A 12,421-nucleotide genomic window follows, 5' to 3' on the forward strand; every position below is an offset into this window, starting at 1 on the left:
CCGCACCAGGCAGAAACAAATGGGCAAAGTTTCTTTCACCCTAAATGCTCCCGTTATCTAGCAGTAAATAGGTACCTGGGAGTTAGTCAGCTGTCACGGGCTGCTTCCTGGGGTGTGTGTGTGTGTGTGGTGTGGGGGAAAAAAAATAGTACCCCTGTAGTTAGTAAACAGTTGATTGACAGTTGAGAGGTGGGCCGAAAGAGCAAAGCGAATCATTGTCTGCATTTAGTTGTACAGTATGTCATATCAGGCTGTAAATGCTGAACTGTCAGTAACCTGTATTAATGTAGATCAAGACAAGCCGTACCACAATGACAATTTAGCATAAATTGTCAACATGCTTGTGAACTTCTGTTTAAATATGACCTATTGTATTTATTTCTATTTGGCCCTCTTCCATTACTAGTCCTAAACACCTCCGAGATAGTGCTACTCTAATGTATAGCATTAAAAGACCTAATCATCTCTGAGGTAGTGTTACCTTAATATATAACAATAATAGACTTGAATATTGTACTGGTATGTGATTGTCAGGGACAGGTAGCCTATATAGTTTATCAACATCCCATGACTAAGTGCAAGGCGATTAACATGGACTGGCCAGAACTGATGGTGCCTAACATGACTGACCAAGAGACATGCATATCATCCACTGTGTCACTCTAGCTTGGATATCATGAACCATTTTCAGGAAATAATGCTTACCTTCTACGAGCTCTTTCCTCAGCTTCTGCAGGTGGGATTTTTTGAACATGAGCTGCTGTATGTATCATATGCCGCAGTTTGTCCATTGCATCAGCCAAGTTCAGCTGCTGTGATCGGGTCTTATCTGATCGTATGACTAAATATCCATCAACAGTTACACGGCTCTTGTACTGAAAATAAAAATAACTTTAACAGGAAATTAATTATTTTGCTACTCTGGGACAATCTTACAAGGGTGTTGCAACTATTTGATGAGCAAAACAGCTCTGATCTGATGAATCAGACTTCAGAATCAGAACTCTCTCAATTCAAAACCTTCCAGTTAAAATAGTTGAATTTGATACAACACTTAAATCACTAATAAGATGTCTAAATACTTCCTGCTCTTGCTTCGTGGTTAACTCTTCAGCTGTATTTTTATGGCACATGATATTTTCTGTATTTTCTAAGAGATGCCATTTTATAATTAAACATTTTTATTTTATAGTACAGTATTTTAAATAAGAAAAAGTAGTGATCTTGCCATATCAACTATATAAATTTCATTAAACAAACAAAATTTAATACAAAAATTCTTTATTAAGTTATAAAAAACTAGAGTATTTAATGGAATGAAATACTGGGACTGTATCCCTAACATTTGTTAAGCCTAAGTAAAGAATTTTACAGAAAAGTTGCCGATATCCTACCTACTAAGTTATTGGTATTATAATCAAATATAAAAATATAAATAAATTTACAGAAACACTGATGGAATATATGACAAGATATAATATGAATTATATATGATATAATATAATAGAATATATGAAGCAAGATATGCTTAACTTTAAAACAGCTCTAAAATCCTGTTTGCAGACACAAAACTTATTGAGAAATTAACCAGAATTGTAGGAGGCCAGATAAAAAGCCCTGCATCAAGTCTCTGGGATTGTGTGACATATTACCCAAGAGTGAAGACATTTTGTCATGAAAACCACAACTATTTATGGAACAAATTTCCGGGGTAACATAATTGGCGTGGGATCAATGGATTGTTTCACACGTAAGGTTAAGACATTTATGAATAAGTTTGGGCAAATATAAATAGGAGCTGCCTCGTATAGGCCAATATGTCTTATGCAGTTTCATTTATTCTTACGTCTATACTGCAGTATTATACCTCTTCATTTCAATATAACAATACAGTATATATATATATATATATATATAAATAAATAATAATCTGGTTCCCAAATGCTCAATCCCTTGAAGTGCTAAACAAAAGGCATATCCTAAAGAGTCAGCCGAGGCATTCCAGAGTGTCATACCTAACGTTAAGTGGTTTATTTCCTGGAAACCACTGTGTTAGGATCTCATATTACTGGACATGATAGTAATGCCTGTCAGTATATCCTTTGGTGATGTTTCTATATTTCTTGGCATTTCTTTTAATTCCCCATTCCTCTACATCCTGAAACTCATCCTCCCCCATGCTTGGTAGATCATTTCTTTGAAATTCACTGACCACCGAGATCTGATACTGCTAATTAGGGCATCGTGGTGTATGTATGTGGTTTCTGTTAGGACATTTACAGAATTTTTGGGAGAAATTGTACTGGTACTTTGTGTCAGTGGCCGTACTGGTACTTGGTGTCAGTGGCCGTACTGGTACTTGGTGTCAGTGGCCGTACTGGTACTTGGTGTCAGTGGCCGTACTGGTACTTGGTGTCAGTGGCCGTACTGGTACTTTGTGTCAGTGGCCGTACTGGTACTTGGTGTCAGTGGCCGTACTGGCACTTGGTGTCAGTGGCCGTACTGGTACTTGGTGTCAGTGGCCGTACTAGTACTTGGTGTCAGTGGCCGTACTGGTACTTGGTGTCAGTGGCCGTACTGGTACTTGGTGTCAGTGGCCGTACTGGTACTTGGTGTCAGTGGCCGTACTGGTACTTGGTGTCAGTGGCCGTACTAGTACTTGGTGTCAGTGGCCGTACTGGTACTTGGTGTCAGTGGCCGTACTGGTACTTGGTGTCAGTGGCCGTACTGGTACTTGGTGTCAGTGGCCGTACTGGTACTTGGTGTCAGTGGCCGTACTGGTACTTGGTGTCAGTGGCCGTACTGGTACTTGGTGTCAGTGGCCGTACTAGTACTTGGTGTCAGTGGCCGTACTGGTACTTGGTGTCAGTGGCCGTACTGGTACTTGGTGTCAGTGGCCGTACTGGTACTTGGTGTCAGTGGCCGTACTGGTACTTGGTGTCAGTGGCCGTACTGGTACTTGGTGTCAGTGGCCGTACTGATACTTGGTGTCAGTGGCCGTACTGGTACTTTGTGTCAGTGGCCGTACTGGTACTTTGTGTCAGTGGCCGTACTGGCACTTGGTGTCAGTGGCCGTACTGGTACTTGGTGTCAGTGGCCGTACTGGTACTTGGTGTCAGTGGCCGTACTGGTACTTGGTGTCAGTGGCCGTACTGGTACTTGGTGTCAGTGGCCGTACTGATACTTGGTGTTAGTAGATGAAAACCAGCAACCAGCAGATTATGGTCCAGGTATCTAGACATTATCATTTATTACACAGAGTGCAATTTCTTGATGTCTACCTGTCATGAAACACTATAAGGACCATATAAATGCTTGAAAAAAACAAGAAAATACAGTTGAACCTCGGTTTTCGTATGCCCGTTTTCGTATTTTTCGGGTTTTGTATTGTACTCAATTTCTTCGAAAAATTTGATTCGGTACTCGTTGTTTGCCTTGGTTTTCGAAGTTTGTTTATGCATGTACGGGTCCACCGAGTTTTTTTTATTTATTATTATTTTCTACCACAGACGTGGCCACACATTAACAATGATAACCAGCATATATACATTTTCTTCCGTCCTTCATGGACAGGGTGAGAGATCTGTTAAACATATAGTTCAGGGATTTACTGAACAATCAACCACAGAAGGTGATTGTAGTGGTTTTAAAATGCTAATCTAACCTACAGACATAAATACATAGATACACAGAGTTGCGTCTGTCCACCGAGTGTGTGGCGCTTCAGTTTACCAGTGTTTCCCACCTTGTGATGATCGCACTGGAATTTTTTGTGAAGAATTTCATTGTTTTGTGCTTTTTTGGTTTCTGAACATAAAAGTTCTTATTATATATATATCATGACATGGGTTCCAAGAAATTCAGTGGTAATGTTGAACCTAAGAAAATAGTTGTGAGGATGACAATAGAGTAAAAACTAGAACTCATTCATAGACAATGTGATGTCTCACAAATGTGATGTCTCACTACAGACAAGTGTTAAAACGTAGGGAAAAACAAGTGTCTCTGGACAGATTCTTAGTAAGACAAGCTAGCAGTGAGCCACAATCAGGTCCTAGTGGTATGCCTGCAAAATGTAAGAGAGAGTACCCCAGAAATGTCATCACTGTTGTTATAATGGAAGGGGACTCCCCTTCCAAACACTAACACGTCTCCTCCTCCCCTCTTCCTCACTGTCTTCCATATGCCAGCAAGAGTCCTCAATAAAGGTAAGGTACCCAAGAATATTATTCTGAATAAAATGTATATTTTAGCTAATATATTTGGGGGTGTGGAACAGATTAATTCAATTTACGTTAATTCTTATGGAAAAATTTGTTCCGGTTTTCATACCGTCTGTGGGAACGGATTAAATGCGAAAACTAAGGTACCACTGTATACAGTATATATATAGATAGTATATATATTGAAATTTTACAATAAAGAATTATTTTCTTTGGATTGTAATTGGAGATTAGAATGATGCACAGAATCATGGAGACTCAAAAGATATAATACCTTAGTTCCACATAAAATACTTTTTATACTTCAGTATTTTACTGGAGTAAATATGAAGAGTTCCTGGCAGCTTTGTGATTTCATTCAACACCACTGGTGCAGGCATAATTGTTTTTTTATGAAGCCAGTCACAGAATACTGGCAAATTTACATTAAAAGTGTAAAACTGCATAATATCATGCATAATTAAATGCTTCATACCTTTTCAGCAATTCTTTCTTTCAGCTCCTGTGAGAGCCAATCAGCTGTTGTCACATGAAATCGCAGGTCAACTTTGGTATTAATTTTATTGACATTTTGTCCACCGGGTCCACTGCTGCGAGAATATGATACCTGCACTCTATCTGCAAGAGAAACTTTATGTTTAATAAATTCAAAGCCAAGATATTATTATTACAGTATACAATTGTTTTGCCTTATATTCTAATGGTTGTATAGAAACATCTTCCAAACTTTTCCATGCTCCTTTAAGTCAAAAACCATTTCACAAGTTTTATCCAATTATATCATCATGAATACAAGCAATAAACATAATTTCCCAAGAATTTTTTCCTCTTTCTTTCAGAATTGATTTACTTTTTTCTTCATGGGGAAGGGGAAAAGCTTTCTCTTTATTACATGTTTATTAAGATAAATAGTTCTCTATGTACCGTATACCTTGGCAAATAATGGAAAAATTTCATAAAAAAATTGATTAACTAGTTTTTAAGTAAAATATATAAATGGTTTAAGCAATTAAACAAAATATCACGCATGTTCCTAGCCTCTGTTTAACTCAACAGTAAAATGTGTACTTGGATGAAAAAACGATTCTTCGCGGCAGGGGATCGTATTCCAGGGACCTGCCCGAAACGCTACGCGTACTAGTATAGAATATTACCATATATACTTCCTGAGGTGCTACACTTCCAAATATCAATACGTAACTCAGTCTTATGATCCTATATAAACATCGCATATTTTAAGTCGACCAAAAGATATATAAAGCCCTCACTTAGAACCAGAAAATAAAGTTCTTTTTTTGAACAAAGATGAAAATCTCTCAAAACAAAGAAAAGCTCTCCCTTTCAACAAAGAAGAAAAGTTGTCTCTTGGAACAAAGAAGAAAAGCTCTCATCCAGACCAAAGAAGAAAAGCTCTCATCCAGACCAAAGAAGAAAAGCTCTTACACACAGAGATCACACTAACGTGATGCATCAAATGAACAAATCCACAAGGGCCGTGGCGAGGATTCGAACCTGCGTCCAGGAGCATCCCAGACACTGCCTTAATCGACTGAGCTACAACAGGGTAAAAGAGTTGAAACCGAAGTTCTACTGAACTTACTGGATCCCGTAGCCTCTCCGAGGCACAACCTGGACCTGGATCCCGAACCTCCTGGACGCAGGTTCGAATCCTCGTCACGGCCCTTGTGGATTTGTTCAAGAAAAGCTCTCCCTTGTAACAAAGAAAAAAAGCTCTCCTGTGGAACAAAGAAGAAAAGTGTTCTCTCTCGGAACGAGGAAGAAAAAGCCCTCTCTCGAAACAAAAAAGAAAAGTACTCTCGGAACAAAGAAGAAAAAAAAGATGCCAGAGCTAAATTGCCCAATAAAATAATCATGTTAAATTTAATGATCATACGTGTTGTAGGATTCAAATGAATTCAACGAGGCATTTTGAAGACACCGAACAGAAACCTTGAGAAAGAAAATGCTTTAATTGATGATATCAATTGAGGATATCAAACCACCTGTGCCATATACTGTATCAGTAACTGCACCAAATACAAAAGATGTCATTTTTATTAAGTTTACTTATGCCGGAAAGACACAGACACAAGTTTTCTAAATTAAAAATTTCTAAATATATTTTAAAGAAATGCGAAACTTACCCATTGGCACATAACCAGAAAAGTTGAGGCCTTCAGTCTTTGGAGGCTGGGGAATAAATGATACAAGGTTTAGTTTCATCTTAGGAGGCTTGGGAACAAATCATACAATGTTCAGTTTCATCCAAGGGGGCTGGGTAACAAATCATACAATGCTTAGCTTCATCTTAGGAGGCTGGTGGAATTAATCAAATACAGTACTGTACCTTGTTTACTTTCATCTTTCCTAAATATAAAATTCAATACATCATTAAAAATATTTCACTAATTTTATCTACTTGCTTGTACTCTTCAGATTTTTCCACTATGCTTCTGAAAAGGTCCTGAAAGATAAAGATAAGTAAATTTTCCTTTTAATAGTTAAGCACTGCTTATGTTTTAATAGCAGCCTGCCATTATACATTTAGACTGTCTTTTTCATGTACTATACAGTACTTCAAGCTACAATATTTTAATCCCTTAAGACAATTACAGATTCTCCTCGAGGATGATTCTCCTCCTCCAATAATTTTCTATGTTGAGAGACAGAACACCAGGCTTAGGTAAATATATTGGTATTACCATGATAAGACTATAAAAATGTGTGCCTTTAAGCATGCTATCTTATCCCCAAAATCATGGAAGAGATCGAACCATCCTATATTTTGTAAAAGCCTTGTAAAAGTCAGCATTTAATACATTTTCACCTGCACTTCACTGCAGAGCACAATGCTTCCAAACAAGTGCATACTGTACAGTAATCAATTGGTGTTCCTTGTTTACTGTATGTCAATGTGCAGACAATCATACATAGGGTAATATCAATAATAAGAATTAAGGACCATATTAGACTCAAACATGCAACATGTTATGTTGCATGTTTTGAATTGAACATGCAACATAACCCGAAAGAGAGACTCAGCAATCATTAAAATGCTTATTCAGTGCATTCATAACTTCTAAAGCTAATTGAGTCATTACACATGCAATCGACGATCATTAGAAAATTTTGTTGAGAGAACATAAAGAAATTAGCCCTACAACAGGCATTGTTCTCATGGGTTCAGGTACTAGTTGGTCAATACCTGCTTGATGGGGTTCTGGAGGTTCTTCTGCTCCCCAAGCCCAGCCCGGGGCCAATCTTGACTTGTGAGAGTTTGGTCCACCAGGCTGTTGCTTGGAGCGGCCCACAGGCCCACATACTCAACACAGCCCAGTTGGTCCAGCACTCCTTGAAGAAAACTATCGAGTTTTCTCTTGAAGACGTCCACGGTTGTTCCTGCAATATTTCTTATGCTCGCTGGGAGGATGTTGAACAAGCATGGACCTCTAATGTTTATATAGTGTTCTCTGATTTTGCCTATGGCACCCCTACTCTTCACTGGTTCTATTCTGCATTTTCTTCCCTATCGTTCACTTCAGTACATTGTTATTTTACTGTGCAGATTTGGTACCTGGCCCTCCAGTATTTTCCACGTGTATTTTATTTTATATCTCTCTTGTCTCCTTACTAGTGAGAGCTTTGGAGAGACATTTACATTTGGAGAGCTTTGAGGTGATCCCAATAAATTAGATGCTTTATCTCGTCTATGTATGCTGTACACGTTCTCTGTATTCCCTCTATTTCAACAATCTCTCTGAAGGGGGAAGTGAGCACTGAGCAGTACTCAAGCTGGGACAGCACAAGTGATTTGAAGAGTACAATCATTGTAATGGGATCTCTGGATTTGAAAGTTCTCGTAAATCATCCTGTCATTTTGCTGGCCGACACAATATTTGCTTGGTTAAGCTCCCAAAAAGTTAGGTTGTCAGACATCATTATTCCCAAATCCTTTACATGCTGTTTTCCTACTATGGGCAGATTTGATTGTGTTTTGTACCCTGTATTATGTTTAAGGTCCTCATTTTTACCGTACCTGAGTACCTGGAATTTATGCAGCTTGCAATGCAAGCTGCAATGGTGGCAAATTTGACTGCTCCCAGTCTGTCTTATACAGGGAATAGTGATGCTTCAAGCTTGAACATATAGCTTCTAAACTGTGGTCTAGTGGCACATTCATCTTGCCAACACTCGTTTGCCTAGTATGCCAAAGTGTCACAAGAATAAAGCTCCTGAGAGGTAAGCATAAAGCTGCTGGTTGCCTGATACTTAAGAAAGGGACACTGGACACTGTATTGACATTGAAGATGAACTGAAAAACTAGTTATATAAAATCTATTGCAAAACCTAAGATATGAATTGAAAGACATTCTTGTATAATATGACAATAGCCATTTGATGCCAACAGATATTAACCAATATATGGCAACAGCAAGAATTTTGCTGCATGCCAAGTGACAGGACATTATGGGTCAGGTATGCAGACTGCAAGATACATCAACCATTTTGTAAGTGAATCTTGCAGAATCTTGCAAGCTTTAACATGTACATTATGGTGTATGTTATTATTCCTTTGCTTTCCACAGTATTAGACAATCGTGCATAAAGCAATAATATTTGTAGCTCCCAGGTGTTTGGTTCTTTGTACAGAAAATAGTATTCATGTATTTATCAGTGTTCAACACTGGATCCCTTATTCGGTGGCTCATTTCTTATTAGCCACTGAGCATTAATATCAGATATTATTGAGCATGGTATGGTAGCAGTATGTGTCAAACCAAACACCCATGTTTAGCAAATCATTCCTTGGAACAACTAAGCGGTAAGGTCTGATATTGATGTGCAAGAGAGCATAGTGCTTTTGACAAGGGTAGCCATATAGCTGCACCCAATTGCCGTGAGAAAGGGGCGGAAAGGCAGGCGACAGCATCAGTGGAGTAATTGCAAGTCAGGGCTGGCACAATCTTGCGACAGGACCTGAATTTGAATATGTGTTGCTAAAGCAGCATCCAAAACTTTTTTGTCCCCAGTCGCTCAGCGGCTTCCGGCACCCACACCATAGAGAGAGAGCAGGCAAAGACTCTGCTCTCATTGACAGGGCCGGTGCCTTTTCTTCTGGTGGTGTCTTGTGCTGGATTTTTCTTGACACTCTTCCCAGTGAGCTCCCCTCTTCACTCTACTGTAGTATATGTAAATGTACATGTACGGCAGAGAATGAGAAGGAAGAAAAATATGAGAGAAAAAAGCATATATATGTCTGTTTCTGTATAAGAATTGTCAGAACCCTCCCAAGGTATGCTCCAGGTATGACACGAGTCAGTGGCATTTACAATTAATTTGGAGATGCTTGGTTTTTGTGTCCAGACACTAGAAATGGGTTGATTTTGGTCTGCAACATAATCTGCATTTTTAATCACCAATAATGCACTTTTCAAAATTCATTATATGGAGGCCCAGATTTTGAAGAGTGCTCTGTACTATACATTATATGGTATTAGTCTTGATTAGTACAACCTCTGCCAAGCTATTCTATACAATAACTACTCTTATTAATTTAAATATTTAGCCTATAATATTAAAAACATTATCTGATGAGAGAATATTTAAGTATTTTCTGAATACAGACTGTCAGTCTCACTGATAATTTTAAATGCATGTAGCAAGTTGCTTTTTATTCTATATTATACAGGGCTGCATAAATTTTGCTCATCTAAATGCATTTCACATGATTATTAAAAAATAGTTTAATCAATGAACAACTTATAAGTGTTAATAGCATTAATAAAATATGCCGATCAAAGCAATGCATATTCTGCAGTGTTCTTCAAACACATGACCACAAACCATAACTGGGTTATGGGAGATTATTCAGAGAGTTGTGCTTGGGTTGAGACAGTATACAGCATGTCTTTCAATAACAAAAAAAAATACACTTGGTCTAAACCTGCATACAGTATATTGCTTATTTTGTATTTACTTGAAAATTATAGTACTGCAGTTATAGTAGTGACTACTGACCGTTTGTAAAGTAGTAATGCAGAGGTCACTTGAGGGGTAAATCTTGCCCAAACTTACAGCGCTCTTGTAGCCCATCACAGGTAAGGACGCCTGTAAACCCCAGATATGGCGACTAATATAACTTAAACTGAGACGGGTGCCGGAAAAGGCCATAATGAGGGTGTTGAAGAGGTGGGGAGGGCCACGACGTCAATGGTGGTGGATGTACACAGACGTTCTCGTATCGGGTTAAATGGCAATGCCTGTCGACAGACAACAACAACTGTTTTTTAAAGAAGGTAAACAAACTAGAAGGCGAGAGCGCAGGGTGCCGCAGAGCTCTGGGTGCTGTGGGCGGTTACACACCGACGGAGGCAGTGTTGCCAGATCTAAATTGCTGAAAATAGCGAGCTGATGGTCTACAAGTAGCGAATTTGTAATTAGAGTAGCCCAATTTTTTTTAGTGAATGCATGATATGGGTTTCAAAGTAATATATTTTGATATATAGAGTACACTACACGATGTTAATTGTTTTATTAATATTATTTCTGCACATACACACACACATTATATATATATATATATATATATATATATATATATATATATATATATATATATATATATATATATATATATATATATATATATATATATATATATATATATATATATATATATATAAAAATATATATATATATATATATATATAAACAAAAATAATAGGGGTGGTAGGAGAGGAAAAGATTAAAGTATTCAGTGAGAATCCACAAGGGTCTTCTCTGAACACTATTTATTTTCTTCTTCGAGGATGTGGGTCCCTTTAATTAAACCAGTGGTGGTATCCCTATATATATATATATATATATATATATATATATATATATATATATATATATATATATATATATATATATATATATATATATATATATATATATATGTCGTACCTAGTAGCCAGAACGCACTTCTCAGCCTACTATGCAAGGCCCGATTTGCCTAATAAGCCAAGTTTTTATGAATTAATATATTTTCTCTAATTTTTTTCTTATGAAATGATAAAGCTACCCATTTCATTATGTATGAGGTCAATTTTTTTTTATTGGAGTTAAAATTAACGTAGATATATGACCGAACCTAACCAACCCTACCTAACCTAAACTAACCTATCTTTATAGGTTAGGTTAGGTTAGGTAGCCGAAAAAGTTAGGTTAGGTTAGGTTAGGTAGGTTAGGTAGTCGAAAAGCAATTAATTCATGAAAACTTGGCTTATTAGGCAAATCGGGCCTTGCATAGTAGGCTCAAAAGTGAGTTCTGGCTACTAGGTACGACATATATATATATATATATATATATATATATATATATATATATATATATATATATATATATATATATATATATATATATATATATATATTCTAGTAAGTACTTAATAATTTAAATAATAAGTAGTAAGTACATAAAAATAATTAAAAAGTACAGTTTAGTCATAGGAGATTCCTGGATTGGAATTCACTACCAAATTTCGATATATCCAAGTATTTTTAGTGTGAAATGCTGTTATTATATGCATAAATTGTTGTTTTAATAATATTACGATTAACCACTTGGGCTGGACGGTAGAGCGACGGTCTCGTTTCCTACAGGTCCGCGTTCAATCCCCGACCGCCCAAGAGGTTGGGCACCATTCCTTTCCCTCGTTCCATCCCAAATCCGTATCCTGATCCCTTCCGAGTGCTATATAGTCGTAATGGCTTGGCGCTTTCACTTGATAGTTCCCTCACCCCCCTGAATAATATTACGAGAGCAGTATTTACGGGCTATTCATGCCCGTGCCACCTTTTGGGTGGCTTAATCTTCATCAATCAATCGTCCTAACCAGACGTTATATGATGATATCCTGAACAGTTGATAAATAAAAGTAATTGCGGAACTCCAGTTATCTAATACTTATCATAAATGGTATAAAACCTTATCATAAGCCAAGGGATTTGTAGATCAGTGTTTAAAGGGAATTCGGAAGTAATAATGATACAGCTGATGCCATCTGTCGGCAGAAGAGAACACTATCAACTGGCTGGTCAACAGTGGCCATAAGATACAGCTTACGCCATCTGTTGACATCAAATTACACTTATAACAAATTACCCTGCAAAATACAACTAACGCCATCTGTTTTTTTTCCAACGCACTATAA

The 12,421-nt window shown here is 37.4% G+C and overlaps 1 protein-coding gene across 1 annotated transcript in view; it reads right to left on the bottom strand.

Annotated features, from left to right (window-relative positions):
* The window catches only part of LOC123764697 (large ribosomal subunit protein mL62), a 13,581-nt gene extending 2,985 nt beyond the window's left edge, over positions 1–10,596 (bottom strand). Inside the window, exons 1-4 of the mRNA XM_045752715.2 lie at positions 10,242–10,596; positions 6,368–6,413; positions 4,699–4,841; positions 706–875 (exon numbers count right to left, since the gene is read on the bottom strand). Of these exons, the coding sequence (XP_045608671.2) occupies positions 706–875; positions 4,699–4,841; positions 6,368–6,413; positions 10,242–10,394 (512 nt within the window). The 5' untranslated portion in view covers positions 10,395–10,596. The remainder of the gene's footprint in view (positions 1–705; positions 876–4,698; positions 4,842–6,367; positions 6,414–10,241) is intronic.
* Positions 10,597–12,421: the final 1,825 nt, after the last annotated feature.

This window comes from Procambarus clarkii, chromosome 48 (assembly GCF_040958095.1).
Source record: "Procambarus clarkii isolate CNS0578487 chromosome 48, FALCON_Pclarkii_2.0, whole genome shotgun sequence".
Classification (NCBI taxonomy): domain Eukaryota; kingdom Metazoa; phylum Arthropoda; class Malacostraca; order Decapoda; family Cambaridae; genus Procambarus; species Procambarus clarkii.